At 47.4% G+C, this 22,404-nt stretch overlaps 1 protein-coding gene across 4 annotated transcripts in view; it reads right to left on the reverse strand.

Moving 5' to 3' along the window:
- The window catches only part of LOC104542849 (NT-3 growth factor receptor), a 203,914-nt gene that overhangs the window by 89,484 nt on the left and 92,026 nt on the right, over window positions 1-22,404 (reverse strand). For all 4 annotated transcript variants that reach the window (XM_010187304.1, XM_010187308.1, XM_010187307.1 and 1 more), the window contains one exon: window positions 3,095-3,283. In XM_010187304.1, the coding sequence (XP_010185606.1) occupies window positions 3,095-3,283 (189 nt within the window). The remainder of the gene's footprint in view (window positions 1-3,094; window positions 3,284-22,404) is intronic.

Here is a 22,404-nt window from a genome sequence, read left to right on the forward strand (position 1 = left end):
CAAAGACTCAATGCTTCACCATGAGATAACAGTTTCTTCCATTGCTCTTTGAGAAGCCCTCAGCCAAGAGAGGAAGGAGGACCCTGAGCCAAGCTCACCCCTCCTGCTCAAATAAAGCAGGCAGTAGCAGAAAGGAGCAAGAGACAACTGCACAAATCCAAAAAAAATCAAAGGTGAGAGCTGACTCCTGCACCTTCATCCCATCAACGCGAGGACAACACATCCCCAGTGAGGAACGCATCTCCGTCTCCTTGAGGACACATGAAAGAGAAGAGCCCACAGGACGGCATTGCACAGCGGGAGCGAGAGGGGGTGCAGCTTCGCGAGCAGGGAGCAGCTCTCCATATTTCAGCTGCAATTCCATTATGCAGAGCTAAGTGGCTGGGAATAAACATCCGTCATCCCTGCATGATAAGCGATGTTCACCAGTATAGAGGGTGACAGAAATCTATATCACATCAATGTACTATTAATACTGCATTAAGCATATAGAGTTTGCTCCCCTCATTGCAGCACAGTAATGGGTATCGGCATGTCCTCAACCATCCAAGAGCACAGGGATGCTCGCAGGAGGAAGGAAGGAGAAAAGCTTCATGATGAAGATGGAAATTACTTGCTGAAGATGCGGCTCTAGCAACACCTCCATGCAAAGAGGAGACACTGGGTGCCACAGAACACCTCTGCTCACAGCTGGACAGGGTTCTGAGGGAGGTGGGTGGCAGGAGGGAGGTGACAGCTCTCACCAGTTCAAGCTCTGCTGGGTATCAAGGCACCGCCCAGCCCAGAGGAGCTCTCTCTACAAGGGACAACAAAATGAAGGAGTGTTTGTGTCCACGCTCTGCACAAGGGGAAAGGAAGATTTGATGGCATGAAAGGCACGGGGAGAACAGGAGCACCAAATATTCTCCAGCTCAGGTTGAAGTCGAGCAGAGCACATCAGATCAAACAAACCCCTTGCAGCGAAAGCTCTCCAAAGCATGGTTAATTTAAAAGGTGAATTATGAAACTTTCCAGCCTCAAGCAAAGCCACCAGTGAAGTCAGAAGTTTTGTCCAAGTAAAGTCCTGGGGACTAAAATACAACACACACACCACATCCAGCCCTGCCCGAGGTCTCAAAGCCTGGGTTTTGCCCTGTGAATGACAAGCAGCATCCAGCTGTGGTTTGCCTCTTGTCAGCACCCAAAGGGAGTGCCAATGTGTGGGGTTTGGTTTCAGCCCCAGGAAACCCAGAGCTCGGATGGTGGTGATTTGCCATGGATTTCCAAGTGTGGCAGTTGTCACTAGTGCTGCATTTGTTCCCCATGCCACCTCCCATGGGAGAAGCAGCTCCTGATGCCATCCCCAAGCATCAACATGAACTCTTCAGATCCTAATTAAATAGCTCTATGAAACTCTGAGGCCAAATCCTGCTGCAAGGAACTTCCCCTGCAACCTGCCCAGCTCTGACAACCCCTCCAAGGGTAAACGCTCAGAGCAAAATTTAATCCTTTGAGGTTTAAGCTCTGCTACTGCACAGCTGCAACAGCACCCGTGTCTTGATATGGTCGGCGCATAGATTAAAGAGATTCGAGAGAGCACAGGAGGAGAACGGAAAAATAAAGCAGGGGAGCCCCTCCTCTCCAAGCCATCATAGTTTGTATATCATTTTGAGATGAGGTGCTATAAAGAATGTAAAATACATAATTAATGGCACAGAAAACCCATGCTACATTCAGCTTCTCCGCTCCTGCCTAATCACCTCCCCTCCTCCTCCCCTCCTTACAAACAGACCATATTTAGCACATTAAAATGAAAAACAAAGGGAAAGCTGGGCACAGTCACTGGGTGCACCCCATTGCTCCAGCAAGCAAAGCACAGCAATAACAGCATCCTGGAGGGTCTATGGTGGGGTCTGCCCTAGGGGTACCTCCATGGGAGCAGTGGCCATGCCTTCCCATCCCCTGAAGGGAGGAGTGGTGGCTGGGGAGCAGCACGCTCCTGCCAAGCATTTAACTCTGAATGAATTTCCACAGGTTAGGAGATTGGCCTCCTCCCCGTTTCCAGAGGCTGAGCTATGTCTCCTGCACTCACGAGGCAGCAGCAGGCAAGGGGAGAGCAGAGGCAACTTCAATGCAACTCTCCCTGCTTCTGGCTGGGCCACAGAGATAGCACAAGTAGGTTTTTTTTCCCCTTTTTTGGCAAGCTTTTTATTTTTGCAGTTCTACCTGAAACCAAAGACACACCGAAAGGATGAGCAACAGCAAAGGAGAGGAACATGATTTGAACCTCCTGCGTTGCTCCGCTTCCATCTCAGAGCTGGAAAGAGGCCTGGGAGAACTCGACTCATGTCAGCGAGGACTGCATCTCATCGCTCTCATGGGAAACGGTGTGAGACTCCCAGAAAAGCATCCTTATACCCAGTGCTTTTCTTTCACACTCAGAATTTAGGAACACAAGATGGAGAGGACCACATAAACACCACCTGCTAGTCTAATGAGCCCAGTTCACAACCCAGATTTATACAAGGAAGATGCAAAAGCTTTACAGAAGCCCAAGAAAACAAGACATCCAGCATCTAAGCCTCCTGTTCTTCATCTCCACAAAACTGTCCCAGCTATGGCCATGTGTCCTGAGCTCCTCCCTGGCCCAGTGGGTAGCCAAGGAGCAGCCCCGTGGCTGGGAAGCTGCTGGAGGAGGAAGGGGACGCAGGTCCTTTCCCTGGCCAGGCAGGGGTCACATCCATCCCCATGCTCCCAGGTGGCTCTTGCTCACACCTGGGACTTCATGCTCAGAGGCAATGAGGCAGAGCCCAGCTTCAAATGGCACTTTCAGGCAAGCGGGAAAGGTGACTGGTGGTTGGCGGAGGGAGGGTGAAGGGAGGTGAAGGTGAGGGTGAAAGTGCTAAGTCTTCTCTGAAAGCACCTACATGTATGTTGTGATTTCTAAGACCTGAGATTCACTTTGGTTTCTGGACCATACGAAAACCCACTCTCCTCAAAAAAACCCTTCCTTCTTCCTCAACCTCTTAACCTCTTCCTCCTCGCCCTCCTTTCCCCATCCCCCCAAACCCATCCCCTGGTCCTCGCAGGGGCTCCAGCCGGATCGGGCACTCACACGTGTCTGGCTTGTGGCAGTTGTGACCTTGTCGGAAGTACTGGGGGTTTTCAATGACAGGAATGCGGGTCATGCCGATCACCACTGTGTCCGGGCCAGCATCCAGGGACGAGGGTGTCGTGATGCCGTGGTTGATGTGGTGGAGGGGACTGGCTGAATCCTCCTCTCCGCTGATCACGGCCACGGGACCTGCAAACAGCACACACATCTGTCAGGCACAACAGTGGAAAAAGGGGACACGTGAGACCTGCTGACCATGTGGGTACGGATCACTGTGGATTGACAGTCGACCACCAGTTCATGTGCTTCCCCCATGCCCCACACCACCCACTTACGTGTCCTTGTCTACCTCCACAGAGCAGGTCCCCAAAATGCACTCAACATCAACCACCTTCCCACAGAGAGCCAGCGACAGTGCTCCAGCTCCTTGAGCCTCCTGCCGCAGCCATGACTCCTCACACCCAAGTGCCTGCACTCAAGAGCATCACTGCTCCAATCTTGCCCTAAACAACAGCAGGCTTGTTCGCATAGGTAAAATAAAGTTATGAAGGAAGAAACATCCATACCTGAGAGCCAAGTCCTGCTTCCCACATACAGCTATTTCTCAATATTCAGCTATACACCAAATTTGGCTTATGTTTCACTTTATTTTTAGACCTTCTAACTTCAGTCTTTGCTATCAGCTGCCAAGCCTGGAAACCTCAGGGGACATCAGGCCTTAATACAATATTCCCCACTTCCATCTATTCTCATGCTGGCTGATGCAAGCCATCATCACAAACACCTCCATCATGAAGTGAAACCTTCTAATCCATGCTGCAGCCATTCATGCTGCTTGGGCAATGCAACACTGCGCTGCATCCTTCCTTGAGGACCTGCCTTATATATTCACATGGGAAGAAAATCCACACTCAACTAGAGATGTGCCTCTAGTTTCTCTCTCAACTAGAGAAAACTCCTGTCTGGATGCTACTAGAGGCTACCAGAAGCTCAAGCAAAAACAAGCAGAGATGCTGCATTGAGACTTCAAATTCACAGGCCAGTCTTTTACCTATGTCGCATAGAAAAATGCCTCTCTCATCCGTAATCTACTTCTAATTACACAATTACTTTATTATGTAGCACTAGCTACAGAGAAGGGAGTCTTCAAGCCATTTCACTGTCCAGAGCTTCTGGGACGACAGGGTGAACACCGGCTCCATGCCTGCATTAATCTAGTCTAAAGGCTGCTCATTTTTGAAGCTTCAAGTATTGTTTGTTCTTCCAAGTGGGATATAATAAAGTTATTGTGTAATTAGCAGAGTCCTGGCAGCCACAACAGGTGCTTTACTCGCAATGCAAAAACATCTCTCCCTTTATTGTTAATTCCTTCTGGCAGGTTCTGGGGTTTTTTTTATGTTATTTCCTGGGCCTGCGTGACTTCTAGCTTTTGGGATGCAAAGGCAAAATTCAGCTCTTGTCACAGGATGCCTCTGTTGGGACTACGTGCATCGTATTTCTCCAAATACAGAGCAAAAAGGCAATTTTGGTTTGAATCACTTTTGTTCTTTCGTGTTGTCAAATCTTTGCATGCAAACCAGGAGGACTGGGTTGTGCATGGTGTGCACGTCCCTTTGGCTGTACCCTGTGCCACTGGTCAACGTGGCTGTGGTGGGAATGGGAGACCTCTGCATTTCAAGGTGCAGTTCACAAAAGAAGTCATAAAAATATCTATTAGTGTAAATAATCTGAAGAGAGATCATAAAGATCTCCCTTCCAATGGGGCAGTGGGAGAGGCTACTGAGGGCTTATTGCTTTCCCTAAGCAGCCAAGGTGTTGCTTCAAAGGAAGGTACCTAATCACACAGTGGGACATGAAAGGCCTCTCTAGTGAAAGAGGTGAAGAAAGTCTTCACCACTCTCTGCTTTCAAAGCAGAAATCATACCTTCATGACAAGGAGCAAAGAGGACATCTACAGCATTAGTACTGGGGAGATGGTTGGTTTCATAACCAACCATGGGATGTACGCCTGGGGATACAGTCCTTGGGAGCTCACAAAGCCCTGCAGTCATGTAACCCTTGCTGTCATTGCTTGCATGGCACCTCCTCATTTTTAAGGAACACAGATCACAGCAGTGTCCCTCTGGCATAAGCAGGTTAAAAGGACCTGGCTACATCTAAAGGAGTAGGGCATGATCAAGGAGGTTGCGTACTTGTGAAACTAAGCACAGCAAGCATCTATTGCAATGTTCTGATGGCAATTTCCTTGCCAATAAACGGCTCCAGAGGCTGACCTTCTTTGCACTCCACACATTTTTTTTCTGCAGCTCACTTCTTAAGAGGACTTTCTACATGTGCTATCCCTACTTTCATGGCCAAAATCTGTCCAAGATCTATGGGGTAAGAAGTAACCATGTCTAACCTGTGGCACTCCCAGTCCCCAGCAAACACCAACCCTCAAAAGCCTCAGAGCCAAACTCTGATGCTCCATGACCATCTCCATCCCTTCCCATTTCTACACAAGTGGGAAAATCCAAGACCTGCCAAGGCAGTTGCAGCCAGGACACCGCAGGAATATTACACCATGTACAGTATATTCTACCCATGCACTAATCCAGGGACAGTCTACTGCCTCTGACTGTATTTCCAGGTCTTGAAAAAACACAAAATAAATCACATTCTCAAGACGCTGAAGGAACACACCTGAAGGATGCAATAAACCAGCTTTCAAGCTTTGAGAAACATTTCTGATAACGGTAGACACTGAGCTGGCATAGACTATAAGATATAATTCAGCCGATTCACCCCGATATCCTCAACATTATATAATTAGATTAAAGATATAATTTACAGCTGAGGATTTCTCCAAGTTTCTTCTATTAACCCTTCGAGCAAGGGGGGGCAGAAGTCTGCACATTAACACCTACAACACAGTAATGGCTCTTCATTTCATTCTTTAGTTCCCATCTCTTCTGGCTGGGCAGGGCTGAGACCCAGCTCCCTCCAAACACACAACCACCCTGTTGCCCCTCCAAGACTCAGACAAGTGTTGAACTCACAGCACAAGCCTGCCACAAACTTTAAAATCATCATTAATAGCAAGCAGTCAATGATCACTTTTATAGGTTTGACTACTGCTCTGACACTCAAAATATGTGCTGCCATTAGTAACTCCTGGAAATAAAGCAGCTACCTAGACTTCAACTTTTTAAATCTGCCTTGGCAATAGCACGTATTTTTTTGCTGTTAAGTAGGTAAAAAGGTTGCATTGCTGACGTATAATGCTGATGATTGGCTTTATTTGGAATAATTCTCACCAACTTCTGCAGTGCATTCTCCAGGTAAGGTTAAAGGAGAAAATGGAATTTAAAAAAAAAAATTAGGTTTACATTCCACCTGGAAGGAATGGGCAGAGACACAGAAATAAAGCCAGTTTTGTACTGTAAAAATGCAGAATAAGTCAAGGGTAGCCTGAGGTAACTCTTGATATACCATCCTATGATCTTAAAATACAATATAGAGTATTTTGGAGCTCCTCTGAAACTTCGAATCTAAACAATGATACAGTAGATGTTTCTGTGAATAATTCAGCCTGTGCTATGGACAAGCATACTGTGGATATTAACTACAAAAAGAGCCTATTAGTTAATGCTTTAAGAAGCCTTTGTACGTTCTGAGCCTCGAACATGTCACTTCTGTACTCTGAAAGGCTTTTGATAGCTCTCCTATCGAAGCAGTGGTATCACCAACCAGAAAATTAGGATCAGAATGAGTCTGGTGTTACTTCAAAAAACAGCAAGGTAGCCTGAAAACACTGCTTTTGGAAACGTCATGAGGAGCAACATTGCTCCTCAGCATCTCCCTTCCCTCCCACACCTCCTCTACAGCCAACTCCTCCTTCCCAAGAAGGACACTTCATTCGCCACCACCATTCCCAGCCCCATCTCTGCCCTCTCTCCTCCCCCAGACTCCTGGCCAGGCTGTGCTTCATCCATCCCAGCAACACCCCAGCTCTTTTCCTCACTTTCCCTCCATCCCAATATTATCATTTCTGCCCATACTGAAGCAAATACTCTTCCAGAAGTCCCCAAAATCTCAGCTTTTCAGAAAATTTCCTATTCTCTATTCAGCACACTTCCTTGTGGATAAACTGGAGTTTCTACAAAATAGGATATACTCTTAATCAATGTCTGTGAATCACCTAGTTCATCTGCAGTGCCATATGGACAACTTGTTATTTAAGAAAAATAAAGCAAATAATAATAAATAGCTTAGGGAGCCTCTGTTTACATGATCTTATCATAATGGTAAATTATTTATCAAGGCCAAGAGCTATAATTTCTGATAAAACACCAGCTCAGGAATATAGGGTACTTTATAAATAACCACAGATTAGAGAAGGTAAGATAATGGTCACTTCATACACATCCGTAACATAATGAATGCTCCAAGGCAGACAGGTGAAGAACAACAAACACTCCAGCTCGCTATCACAGGAACCTCTCCAAAGCAACAGAAATGACTGAAGGTGTAAAAAACATGACCTCCACAGGGAAACTGAAAGAATTTTGCTTTGTGTTGAGAGAAGACTGAATGGACACATGATAACAGCCTTCAAATATGTAAAAGGTTGCAGCAAAGAGAAAAACAATAACTGTTCTTCGTGTCCACTGGGGATAAAACAAGAAATAACAGGTTTAAATTGCATTGAGGGAGATTAGGGTTCGAATGTTTTCCCTAATGTGTAGCAGTACGGATGGTTGAACAGATAACCTGGGGATGCTGCGGTGGCTCAGCCACCGCAAGGCTGGGAAGGGAGAGGTTGAAGAAACTTCTTTCAAGGACAGCAGATGCTGCTCAGAGCCCTCCCAGGCTGCAGCACATTTCACCTGCAACCAAACAGCCCTCAGCAAGGACTGTTCTTCCTTTTTTGGTGCTTTCAGAGAAACTCCAAGCCAGGACCAGCGCTGCAGACCAGGTTTTGGGCAGCCCCAAAGGCACCACGGGTGCAGCACTGGACCACGACGGGACTGTGATCTCTCCATGTGGTTTCAGAGGGGACAACTCCATCCACATCCCTGCCATGGGCTCAGGACAGAAACTGAGTTTGCAGAAGCAGAGAGCAAGGAAGGGCGTGCTCAAGGCTGCAGCACAATCCCCCTCTCATCACCTATGCCTCGGGGAGCTGTCGCTTAGAACATAATTTCTGATCAAAAATGATCACTGAAAAAGCTAATTGTGCCATCCACATTTGACTGTGTAATATAAAGGAGCCATATAATTAGCCTACTTAATTAGGAACTGTATATGACCCATAACTAGAAAAAAAAAGCACTCTCCTAGTAAAGTGGGTCACCATGCATTGTATAGCAAGCACTGAAGCAGACCTCATTAAACTCCAATATATATTATATATAAAATTGCCTCCTCCTCTGACTTCAAGCCTCTGATGGCACTTCCATATTTCCCTGATCTTGATCTTAAATGCTGTTCTTAAAAGGGCCTTATCACTGGCTGGCAAGTAGGTAATTCCATGACAGGATCTCTCAGCCTGGCTTTAAAACTCAGAGCCATACATACACATATACACGTTTATTTTTAATGCAGATAGAAAACTAACCCCAAATTTCAGCTTACCAGGAAAACAAACAACAAAATATTATTTTAAAATTCCAACATTTTGATGGAGCTGAAATCAAACCATCCCCCAGGGCTGATCTCCGCAGCAGCAAGGAAGGGAACTGAAACTCATAAAACAATAAACGCAAGCACAACAAATACAATTAAAAACCTAGACCTGCTCAGAGCGAGATTGCATTTACTGTCTCATAAAGAGCGCCTTGTCCTGTCAGGCAAGCAAAAGGAAATCAATTTCTTAATTTTTATTGGCAGATGTGGGCACGGTGCCAAGTCAGCGTTCAGTGCCTGAGTGGAAGCTGTTTGGAGCCACAGTGCTGTGGGCTCCAGCCCGTCCCCTGCCCTCCCGCTATGGGAAGCAGCCACTTCTCATCCCTAGGTTTGCCAATCCCAGCCACAGGACAGTCCATCACATGGCACCTCTTCCCTTGAGCCACAGCAGATCCCTCAACTTGGACAAAACATTGGGCTTTAACCAGAGACCCCCCTAAATCCAGCTCACTGTGCTCTTGCTTTGTTGCCACCACCTCATCCAGGTCCAAGTGCTTTTCTTACACCTGTACAACTCAGTTCTGTTTCCCTACCCCAAATTAACCCTTGCATCCTTGCACAACCCTGCAACATGCCACGGGAGCTGGAAGGCATAGCTGAAGAGGTTGGCCCATACACCACAGCTCTGGCTTGAACCATGCCATGACCAGCTGTGGAGCCTGCAAAGGTGTTGACCCCTCCTCTGCCATGGCTGTTTACAAAAGCCCCTTTCCCTCTTTATATATTGGCATTCCCTCCTCTCTCTCTGAATTTTTCAGGTGTTTGCAGGGGGTGAAAGCAGCTTTTGCTGCAAAGGAGGAAATAGCATCCCTGCATCTTCCTCCCCTTGTTCATCCAGACTGCAGCCACCTGGGCAGTCTCAACACGGAGCACCACTCCAGCCCCATCTGGGGGTAGAGGATCCCCAAACCTCTCCCAGTTCTCCCATGTCCTTTTTTACCCTCACCTTTCTCAGGTTTATTTATTGAGCTTAGACACGAATCCTATAAGCACTCACACTCAGGAATGGAAATATTAAGATCAAATTGTATAAAATATAAAGTCAATGCATATGACGGCACAAATGCATAAATCCAGCAGAACAAGCAACAGAAAATGCTTGCAGGAAAAATGACAAGACAATCTGATAATTAAAAAGGGAGGGATCTGACAAGCCAGAGCCATGTGTAACAGCAAAGCCAGCCAGCACCCGCAGGAAGGCAAAGCAGGAATTTTTACATCTAGGCTTAAAGCTCCAGGTACCACACCTCTTCTACCAAACCTACATAAGCAGGAAAGGGACCGTACACAGGGCACTGATGTAACCAGGAGAATGTTTTAGATCCTACAATGCAAGAACCTGCTGACAAAGAGTCAGTATCTACCAGCCAATGCCTTCTCCCACATAATAAGAGATGGATACCGGGAAGCTGCTTTGTTTGCCAACAAGAAAAGGTTCTCACTGCTGAGGTCAGGTGAAACAACTTGCTAGTAGTACAGACAACAAGAGAGGAAGAAAAGTATGTCTTATTCGATTGTCACTGCAGGGACGAAGATGGTATTTCCTCTGGTGACACCAATGCTGGCATTCAGACCATCCCTAGACACCACCATTCTCCCCATCTGGCTTCCCCTATTTGCATGTCACAAACCAATTTTTCCCACTGCTGGGCATGCATGTGTCCCATGGGATCTAAGGAGCCAGCTGGGGTCTAACACGTCCATCCCTGTAGAGAAACCTCCTGAGATGGTATCTTAGCATGGCAGAGCCAGTGCCAGCAGGTCCCAGAGCAGAGACAGACACAAATCTGGATGAGGCAGAAGAAGTGAGCAGGGACACCTGGGGATGCAGCATCCATGCACAGCCAAAATCCCCACATGGCCCCACTGCAGCCCCCCTGCCCCAGCCCCAAGGTCAAGCCTTAGAAAGGGCTGTTGGGTACCAGATATACAATGAGACATTGAAACACGGTCCTTCTTGCCTTATCTCTCATGCACAAGGCCATCATTTCCATTCCTCTTTACAGGATAGGTTCCATTTGAAGCCAAAACCTCATTTTCTTTCCCCAGCTCCAGAGCTGGGCACCATGCCACCTGCTCCAAATCCTCTGCTAATTGCCATTTACCTTTTTTTTTCCTTTTCCTTCCTCTTGACTAGAGAGTTGCTTCTTGTTTTTTTTCCAAACAATGTCACCAAGCTGTCACCTCAGGGGCACCTTGAACTCCAGAGCGGCGCAGGCTTTACGAGGAGAGAGCCAGGCAGCAGCTGGGTAAAGGCCTCAGCAGCGCCTATTAATCTCTTGGCTCACTCATCCCTATCACAGATGTACCGTAAAAGTGATATAAGCATTTCATTCAAACGGCACTGCAGAGGGAGTGGGGAAGAGCACAGGGCCGATTGATTTCCAGTATGTCTGCTCTTTAGCTCCAGGTATAAATACAACAGCAAAATCAATCGGAATAACATCATATCAGCTTTCTAATCTCTTCTGTTCGCAAGGCACACTTTATATACTGCAGCATTTCCTACAGCTTGTTTACAGGAGGCCCCAGCACCTTTGCACCTCCCAACCCTCCGGTGTGCAGCTGCTCCCTCGCTTCCAGCCCCTCGGGTGGAAAGCCTTGAGATCTGCAGATCCAAACCACAGCTCTTCCCCTGCTCCATATAAGAGATCTGAAGTTGTCTCCCAGAGCAATGCATTCATGTAACAGCAGCGCTAACACATGGTTGCTGAGCCCTGGGTCATGTAAGCACTTGCTGAAAGGGAGATGCTCGCTCGCTCACATCCCTTTCTGGTTGATGGGCATCCAGGCATGCTCAGATCATGCCAGGCACACCAAAGGGGGAGTTCCACCAACACAGCGCCATGGGCAAGGCAGCAGCAGCACTATGCTTTCCTCAGGACCTCATGGCCATATTCACTCAAGGACTCACACACGGTGGCCCTGATGGTATTTAACCTCCTTGTGAGCATCCAGCACCCAGGGGTCGAGCGACCCCACGCAAACACCCAAGCCCAGAGCAGGGCTGCAGGCTCAGCACTGAGCAGATGCATTTCCTTTCTGCCTTTCCAATTTATCATCAGTCCAAGGCTTTTATCCTCTCTCCTGGCTCCCAGCCACTCCTGTGAGACTGTTACAAACTGATAAACATCTTCCCCAAGCCCTTGCTCAGGTGAACATGTGAACGCGGCATGGGACTGCGAAAAGGGCTGTCAAGAGCGTCAAGGGGCTGTCTTGTGCGAACTCCAGCTCAGCACTGAGGCGATGCTCTCCCACACCTCAAACTAGACCTTGGCTGAACAGCTGAGATGGAGAGGAAAGTAGAAGTGATTTAAGCTACACCTCAATCTTATTCTGTGATTCAGCCAGCAAAGAACATGCACACAGTGTGCATAAAGGCAGCTGTATCACCTTCAATACTGTGGCCAGCCTTGGGTGAAAGTTTTGGGGTATGGTATCTATCCTGCTCAGCATGGACCGCCCTTAGCACAAGTGGGCCACCAGCAATATCTCCACTGGCAGCTCCACCACCAGCACGTCCAGCTCACTGCTGGATTACTGACCTAAGCCAAGACTGTGATGCTGCGGGAACCTGTATCTGTGCCAGGAAATACCTAAACCAGCCAGAACCACTGAAGGTCTCAGAGGCAACAGCTGGGACCACTACTGCACTCTTGTCCAAGGGTTCTCCTGATCTTTACTGAGACTGGTGCCCAACACTGTTTAATAAATACCATGCATGGAGAGAAAGCCTTGCCAGCAGCAGCTCTGCAGCACAAGCCAGGGCAGCAGCTCACACGACCCACCAGCTCACACGACCCACCAGCCAGGACCATTGCATACTGAGGGCAAGTGCAAACATTGGGCATGTTTCTCTTTAACTCCTTGCCCAGGCCCACCAGCCGCTCCTGTCCCACTCCCACCGCTCCCCTTCCCACATCTTGGCTGCTGCAAGATCAGTCTTGGGTCATCTTGATCTACTTGGAAAGCTGAGCTGCCGTGAAAGCAAACCGCTTGTCCTCTGGCTCCAGTCTCTTACTGAAATTAGTGCCAATGGAAGTGTCACTATCAATTTCATAATGTTATTGGATGGATGTAAAACTGGGCCAAGTCCCATATTCCTGACAGGCCATCAAACGGGTGGGGATTATGGGTAAGGAGACAGGCAGCCCTGGCAGGAAAGGCAAAGGCTCCAGATCAATTAGCCTGACGAGGCTATCTTCCAGCCACATCACTTCGTGCTGACACCAGCGCCTTCTCCCCCGAGCCTGGTCACCCCTGTGCTGAGAAGGTTTATTTTCTTCAGTGGTAACCAGAGCCTTTCTGAGCCCAGGGAGCTGTGCATTCCCTCTCCAAATATCCAATTTATGAGACTCCCAAGATACGAAGGGATTTTGTTGTCATTACAGGACATTAATTTTCAGGCCTCCTTAGTTTGGTTTAATATTCTGTCAAGATAAAAAAAAAAAAATCACACGTTAGAAAAAATAAATAAATGCCCCGTTCTACATTGCTCAGAGGTTTCAAATAGAAGGAGCACACAAAATGTAAAGTACCTGGCACAACACATGGTTTGTCTTTGCTCTGTGTTTTTCTTCTTGGGTTTTTTTCAAGATCCTGCTTGGACCATGAAACTAAACTGGTCAGTACCACCATCTGGTTCTCATGCGGTAATTAATAGGGCCTGTAATTCTTCAAACAAAAATAGTTTCCAATTGTCACTTTTTTGGGTCAACTTTTGACCTTTCTGTTTTTAAATGGAGTTTTTACGAAAACATCAAGCAGCCATTGAGGCTGCACATGCCAATGGACTGGGTTCACTTTCAGGAGACGCCCCAAGCGCCCAGTTCCTGTCAGCAAACGAGCAACTGGATTCACTCAGGGTGCGAATTCGTGGACCCAAACTTTAAATCAGACCCACAATGTTTACTTTCAGTCCAACATGGTCAACAAATAATTAAAAAGCCTTGCAACCACAGCTTGGCTTAGTTCACACGTGATGGCAATGAAAATTTAAAATTTCTGCCTCTCAGAAAGTCAAATTTCCACACCCCCACCTCCACAGGCCTCCTTGAGATGATCTCCAGCAGTGATATCAGTCTCTCAGATTTATTCTATCACAAGATAAATAGTGTGTTGCTTACAGAATCAAAACATATTTAACTTGTATAATAGTTTAAATCCTGAATCTGCTCCCACAATATTACAAGACTCTTCTAAAATATGAAGTCCAAATAGCCACAAACAAACAAATCCTTTTCTCCTTCATGCTGAGCAATTGGGAGAGGAAGCGGGGCCAGGGTTTGGGCAGCCCTGGTGCTCCCCAGCCCATGATGTTCACATCAGTAACGGCACTAGAGGTGTCAAGTCCAGGGATTAACATTTGCTAAAAGGGAAAATCATTAGAGAAATAAGGTTTTTCAGGTTTTCAAGAGCCTGTTGTAGACTTAGAGGGTAGAGGGAAAGCCCTTGACATTCTCAAGGCAGACCTGATTAGAACTGATGCTTTTGGGGTCAACTGATACCAGCTGCAGCATCAACACACTGGTGTCATGCCTTACTCCAAAATTTATAGTCCTTGGTCATAAAGGTGGTGGTTTTGCTTAAAAGTTGCAGAGAAAAACTCCAAAATTACAGTTTTCTGGGAGCTGACAGCTCATTTGGAGTGACTATCGCTGGTCTGGGGTTTCCATGTGCCTTGCCTGGACCCTTCTCAAGTTTGAGAGGGGTAAAGGAAGGTAAAACAAGCAGGGGATAAAAGGTTGGGAGATGCGGAGGGGGATAGAAAACACCTCCCCACCTGGAGAACTTGCTGCATTGCTGATCCACCAGCCCAAACAACCCCTTTAATAAATTAGAGAGCTATTCATTGAAATGGCTTCCTCTGTCCCCACGCTGCCAGTTAATCTGTAATTCAGATAGATCAGTCAGAAGGCAAGAGTCCAGCATATAAATTGATTAATTCCTCCAAGGCCCAGGGAAATTTCCTTTTCTAAACAGCGCAGCACACTCCCCTCCTCACTGGTGAGCTACAGGGATGGACGCGGCTCCCATCAGAGGTTGGCAAGGAACACCACTTGCATTTCAATACAGCCACTAGCAAATGCATGACCTGTCACTGCTGGGTTGGCAGTTTCAGGGTGGGGTCTCTGCCATCACCCTTGCAAGAAGCTTGCCTTGCACCTTCCTGCCCTGCAAGTCCTCTAGCACCCAGCTGGAAACGCTCAGCCTCTTGCCACTCCGTCAGCCCAACATTAACACTTTTCTAGATGAGAGTTTTTATGTAGCAGGAGCATAATTTGACAATTAAAGCAAGCAGGCCGGTCTGCAGAAATGCAGCATCTACTGATGTTGGTTGAGAAACAAGCAGCTGGTGCCCAACACAAGTGTGGAGGTTGGGGTAGAGCTCCTCCCATCTCTCAGCTCCTCCAATGGGAATTGCCTCAAGATCCACCTCTGTCCTTTACAAGGTCAGGAGCTAACTGGGGCACTGGCCTCTGGCTGGAAGACACCAGTGAAACAGAGCAACTTCAGAAAAGAAGTGAAAGGTGGGAGTTAACCAGATGGACATGTTGGGGAACAGGGAAAAGTCATATGAAGCTCCACATGAGATCAGAGGCACCTGAATATGGTGCCAGCCCTGGAGGCTGCAGAATCAAAATAAACATCTTCCCATAGCCAGGAGAGAGGCACAAAGAAGGGGAAAATCCTACTAAAAAGGACTCTTGAAAGGACACTAGAGATTGGGCATCACAACAGTCACCCCAGGCATGGCTGGCACAAGCAATGGCCTGACAACATAAAGGGACATTAAGGCAGGATCTTCACAATCTCTTTTTAATTCTGCTGGCTTTTGCAACCCCAGTTGCCAGCGTTTACAACATAACAGCATAAGAGCCATCACCAGCCAAATCCCTTTCTCCCTACACATATCGCACATCCTGCCCCCAAGCTACTTCATCACCATCCTGAAGACAGGTAGGATGGACGCTGCCTTGCGTGAGCCTGTGAGCCATGACAGCAGAGAAAGACAGCGTTCAGCATTTACCTCCATGACTAAGCACTGTCTCCCTACCCCACACCCTATGCCCCCCAAAACACATCCCTTGCTTGACAGCTTGGTAGCTCACGACAAGAGACACGACAACACATCCATGCTGTGAAGCCAGATTTGAAGACGTGAAGAGGTCGAGCGACTTCTCCATCTGCACCATCAAGGGAGCAGGAAGAAGCGAGTGGAAAAAAACAGCGTCCTCACCCACAGCATGGTGATAAGGGGAAAATTATTATTTATTTTTTTAAAAAAGGAGCTTGCACAAGGGCTGGTGTCTTTCTAGTTGGGAGTAGCATGTGTCTGCTGGGCATCAGGTCAAGTGCCCCTCGCACGAAGTCCATTTCAGGCTACCAGAGCATCCTGCACCAGACCCTGCCAAACTCACTTGTAAATTCAGCTGCCTGGAGGCACCCATAGGGCTGGTAGCACACTGTGGATGATGGTTCAAGTGTGCAGGCAGCACAAGCATGAGACCAGAAAGGGAGAGCTGCGGTGGCGGAGGCATCTGGACCACAACCAAGTTGCTTTCTACAAGTAGCTATCAAGTCTCTTCAGAAGTAGTGGAATGGAGCCACCTTTCATGCCACCTCTCAAGGAAATCATCACTGCTGTTACACAGACACAATTATGTCTCTAGAGCCTTTTAACTGCAGCTCTTTAGGGCTGAGTGGGTTGATAGAAATCTATTCACAAGGCTGATATTGCTTGACTGGGTAGGGATATTGCCACCAACTCAGTGGCTGGGGAGGGATCACAAAATAAGACTAGGGACACAGGAATTCCTAGGCAATGCCAAGGCAGCATCTCCTGGGGGATCCATCTCTACTCCCTTGACAATATACCACAAAGGTCAGGCCAATTTGTCATCTTATTCTTCTAGAACTTCCTTTTAAAGAAAAACAAAAAAACAATATACGTGGGCAGCCTGTTTTCCTTTGGTTTTGTGCTCCCCCTCTCGAGGGAACAACCACTCAGAGATGGATAGTTGCACGTGCACGTCAGCCACAGCAGGGCAACGCAGAGTAACATAAGGCCATCTCATCTCCAACACCCACACTCTCCATAAGCAATGCCAGGATCCCAGCACCAGGCAAACGAGAGCACAAGAACACTCCTTGGCCATCAGTCTCTTGGACACCTTGCCAAGTCTGTGTCCAGAGCAGAAGGACGCAGGAAGCTCTTACAGCGGGACCCTTGAACTGCATCGCAGAAGCCTCTCCAAGCCTGGCAAAGCCGGCTGGGGGCTGCTTTATCATATCTGCCATCTGCTTGTTTGCTTTGCAATCCTCTGCTCCTCCTGGCTATGCTCAAAGACTCCTACCTGTTCTCCGAAAGCTTTGATGGGTCTCAGTAAACAAACCACAGGCAGGAAGGAGAGTGGGGAAGAAGGCGGCAGAGGAAGGGAAGGGAGAATCAAAATTTAATTAAAGACACTTTTGCTCCAGGGCCTCTGAAAATTACAAACTCATAAATCTCTTAGTAAATGCCCTGAGCAGTTGCTATGCCAGGCCGCCTACCAGTCCCACCAGGAGGGCCATAAAGTGCAAGCACACAGCTCACTGGCTCCATCCCTCCGCCCTGCCACATCGGGCAACCTTGAGCAGCGTGTCAAGCCTGTGACAAGTGTTTCTGCAGCGAGGAGTTATCAATCTGAAGCCCTGTTAGTGACACGGTGGAGGGAGCTGCTTGTTTCATTTGCAGCTGTGGCACAACAAGAGGTGGGAGAAGGGTGGGATGCGATGAGTGGTAAGTCATGGCAAGAAGGAACCAGAAGACGCCCAGGACATATTGCTGGAAGCACCGAGTTCTTCAAAAGCATATTTTCTGATAAGAATGGCCAAAGAACAGGCATAAACCAAGACATGGATCCAGAAGGACTTCTGCTAGCCAGTCCGAATCTGAGGGCACTATAGAGAAAACCCATCTTCTGATAATTACCCAATGAATCAGCCCAGTATTTTCTTCCGTAGCTGAGACGAACCTTCACCAGGGAATGCATGCTTGTTGTCCAGCCCAAAAGTACTTCTAACAGGGATGACACACAAAGACAGTGAGCATCTTCCACCTAACAGCAGCAAGAACAAGCTGTTTTGCCGTGTTTCTCGTTCAGCATGCAGCGAGGAACAGACTGAACGTCCAGCACGTGGGGGCGTTGCATCGCTCTGCTATATTTAACAAAGCTCAGTACAGGCTCTGGTAGTGCTACGAAACAACACGTCCTTGCCAGTAGCCTGTCATAGGAAGGCTTTGGAAGGGAGAATCTGGGGTATTTTTCACCTTTTACTCACAACCGGTCACAGTTTTGAAGGTGGGAGTAGAGTCTGTTAGTAGCATGGTCAAGTCTTGGCCTTTCTCTGCTAAGAAGCAGGTGGTTGGTAAAGTGGTAGTGGCTGGCTTGCCTTTAAAGTGGGCATAAAGAGTGCGAATTGAAAGTTTCTTACATAAGGAGATACTGGTACATAGTAAAGTAATCTGCTAAGCTATATCCTTGTCTAAATTGCAATCAAAAAATAATAGAGCTTAAGAGAAGCTTTCAAAATCACTTGACCCACCATGGTCTACGCTTTAAAGCATACCAGCTATTGACCCATCTAGTAATACCTACTTTTCAAGAGACTGAGTCAAGTGAGATAGGCCAATGTCGGTTATACCAGGAAGCCAGAGCAGGTAAAGTTATCTGCAGGAAAGGAGAAGACAAAACTGCTCTGAAAAAGCATTGTCCACACTAACTTCTGCCTTTTCTACAGCCAAGCTGAATGCCCACGTCTTTCTAGGAAACCACCAAAATCTCACATCCCTCCATTTAAGCAACTACTGTGCTTCTGCTGCAGGTCACAAGTAGAAGCATAAGAGCTGAAAGCTGAGGCCAGAGTATCTGCAACAGGAAAGCTTTGGGAGCCAGCCACTTCTCCAAACATTTCCAGCCAAGTTCTCCAAAGCATGGCTGGAGATACCCAGGACAAATATAGAATCAAACTCTGAACAGCCTACAAAGAAAGGATGTCAACAGTCCACTCAGTCTTTGGTTTTCGTTTCTAGACCATCTGCTACAGAATGAAACCCCACTGGGCAGAGAAGGCAGCACAACAGATGCCATCGCTTCCAGAGGGTACTCAAGCTCTGGAAGGGCACAGGCAGCCACTGAGGTTGGTTTCCCCACAGCTCAGCTTTCCTTGTCCTGCTGGATCAGGAACCTACAGTAGCAGAACTGGAGACAGGTCCGAGACAGGCTGTTTTCATAAATGGATTTTCCCGGCTTTATTAAACTCTGTCTTCCAAGGTTGCTCTCCAAATTGGAGATGCAATGATTGGACAGCTACAGAGCAGGGAGACAAGAAATCAAGCCTTCCCAAGCTTCCCAGCTTCCCACATAAATGACTGCTCTTGCAGGAGCATCAGTGAAAGAGGTAAACAGTTCAGAGCAGGAACCGGGCAGCATAACTAGTGTGCATCTCCTACCCTTCATGAGCATCCTGATATCATCCATGTCTACAGACTAGTTTTGCACCCATCTGTCTACATAATTACTTACACTACGTATTTATCCACAGCGCTTATTTATCTAAGCAGCATGTCATCTTATTCTATTTATCTTCCTGCAAAACTCTAACATTTGTCTCCATTTTAAGACAGTAGTACTTCTTTTTTCTCCAAAATTCCCCAATTAGGACAGTTCCCAGGGGAGATGGCTCCTTCCTCCTGTGTTCTCACTGCAATTTAGGGAGGATGGCATGGAGGTGGTGGGGTGCGATGGAGATAGGATGCGCGCCTGCAGGGCAGCAGTGGCTGGGGGAAGGTGGGCAGGCAGAAGGACACATCCCTGTGTGCACAGGAGCGCACGTGACAGCAGACATGCAGGCAGGGTTCAAGCTTAGAAGTGTGGAATATGCTGCCACAGGGTATTTCTTTTTTGGTGTAAACCGGAATGGCAGCTGACCCAGCTTTCTCCTTCTACCTGCCTGGTCGAATCTCCCTCTTCCCACAGAGCTCTGTACATGCAGAAATGCGCAAACCTGGCTCTGCTCTACTCTCACTCACACTCCGATAACTTTGCTGGAGATGACCATGCTGGGTACTGCTCAAGGTTGAGCTCCTGGTTTTTTTCCTATGGGCATGCTCACAGCTCATATCCTTGCTCCTTGAGGCAGCACAGGCAGACCCTTAAGGACTCAGCAGCAGAGACCGGCCCCTCACTGGCACAAGCAATGGGCATCCACAGACAAGGGAGGTGGTGCTCAGCTCTGCATCTCCCACACTCCTTTACTTGTGGCATTGCCTTCTGCTTTATCCTTCTCTTTTTTCCCCTTGAAGGGTGAAAAAAGGCAAACAAGAGCTTATAAATTACCAATTCTTGATTGATTTTGCTGAGAAAAGCACATAAAACAGTCACACAACAGAGGAGGAGAATAATTTAGCATTTCAAGCAGGGAACAGTGATGCTGCTGAGACATCTCTATGTAGACAGAGCACTCCTGAGCCACCCAGCAGGATCTCCCCGCTTCAGCCTTTTCCTCCTGCCCTTTGGAAACACACAGGCAAAGCTATAACCTTTTCTAGCAGCTGCCTTAAAACACAAAGCCTTGCAATTCCACTAGCAGCGCAGTCCCTTTCTGACACGGTTATCTGATAGTGCACACACATGAACACAGCTCCACGCACATGGGCTTCCACCGAGAAGATCCTGTGATGTGATGGTCCAGGACTGAGTCACAGCCTGGGAGCGCACCTGCAACAGAGCAAGACTTTGGCATAGAAAGACTACAATTCCCACCCCAAAAGCTGCACTGTGGGGTAGGCGAGGCTATCAAGAACAGGTCTGTTAAATCAGTCTGCATCGACAACTTGCCACTGCGGATGGCTCATGTAACTGCAGTTTTCCCATTCGCATGTAGCTGCGTACTAGCAGATAGTTTGGAGCTCTTTTCCATCTGTGGACTCCAAAAAAAAAGTTCTGCCAAGCATTCACAGCTCTAGAGTTTCTTCAACATCACACACAAACTTTCTTTTCTGAGTCTATGTGGAAAATGACATTTTTTCCCCAAAAAATTATAGCAGCACCCCACTGTCTGCTGAAAGGCAGAGACTACAAAAGTCATCATACAATGTTACTTAGCCATATATGCAGCTTTTAGCTTCTGTTTAGAGAACTAGTATGGTATCGTAGCTAAAATGCTTTCCAAATAGCTGATGAAGCCACTCAAGGATTACCTGCAAGGTCAGAGGCAGGACAGAGCAAAACAAACCACCCCAAATCCCTCAAAGAGCTGATATCTGGGGACTGAGACATCCATAGCTGAAACCCAGTGCTAGACCAGATGCTAAATGTGCAATACAGAAAGCGATTACCTGTGTCTTAAGACAGCCACCACACACTGTTACAGCAGCAATAGTGGTGTTTTTTGATACATTTGGGGTTTTTTTAGATACATTCACTTCTTCCCATTCCTCTGTTCTGTAGCCTTTGGCCACAAGACCCCACTGTGCTAAACAGACAAACAAGTCTCGTAGATGGATACTGGATGTGGGGGAATATTATTTGGTTGGCAGCAAAGATGTTTGTGCATGTGTCTATCTCAGCACTGGATTTCAAGCCATCTGAGGTCTTTACTTGGGCTTAATTCTGAAGAAAAGAGCATTTTCCATGCTGTCTAAACCTGGCTTACTTCGCCTCCTGCCTTTTACACAGAGTGGTTTCATTTTTGACCACACAGCAAAAAAAAAATATTATTTAGAAATAAGTGCAGATGATGCTGAAAGAGGTGGTGGCTTGTGGATTGGAAATTATATTCCTTCACCGCTGCAGTAATGATCTGATTAAGATCCAATCCTAACACATCCTTCATGCGCTAAGTCATCTTTACAGAGCTGAAGTTGCCTGAGGGTAAGGGATGGAGGGAGGGGGAGGCGGGAGGCTCTGGTACAATGCGGTACCGAAAGGATTGAGCATTCACCCTCTGGTCACCTTACAAAACAAGACATTTCCTTGGGCACCGAAGCACCTTTTCTGGGGATTTTGGCAGCAACATCTTTTTAAAACTACAGTTTCATCCTTCCAAAATAATTTATGTGCATATTTGGATCCTCTGCATGAGCTGGAAATCCATCCATCCTTTTTGGGCTGCTATTTCCCCTCTCTCCCCCAGACTTGCCACCTTCCTTGCAAATCTGCCTTTCATCTCCCTCTCTTGCTCTGGTTTCCAAGCTGCGTAGGAAACCAAAAAAGTGTGCGAGTGTTTCTCCACCAAGCCCTATTCTGGCTGCTTCCGGCTAGGTTTTCAGGATATAGTCAGAATATCCCTTTTTTTTTTTTAATTCCCCTTGTCCCCTTTACAGAAGTTAATTTCCACTGATCCAGACAACACTCCCAGCCCAGACAAACTTCTGGGGAACTTCCCACTCTCACCTGTCCTGCTCCAGCTTTCCCATGTGCCATGATTTAGGACAGGCTACCCCTAAAGCAGTCCAAAACCCAGCCAAGCTCCTCCCACAGCAATGCCTGCATGCATGCGCCAAGCCCAAAAGAACCACGGGACAAGCTCCAAAGGTGCGACCTCAGAGTTCAAATATCTCCCTCCAAGTCCAACACACAGCAGACACCATGGACATC

The sequence above is a fragment of the Mesitornis unicolor genome, unplaced genomic scaffold (assembly GCF_000695765.1).
Source record: "Mesitornis unicolor isolate BGI_N332 unplaced genomic scaffold, ASM69576v1 scaffold5816, whole genome shotgun sequence".
In the NCBI taxonomy this organism is placed as follows: Eukaryota; Metazoa; Chordata; class Aves; order Mesitornithiformes; family Mesitornithidae; genus Mesitornis; species Mesitornis unicolor.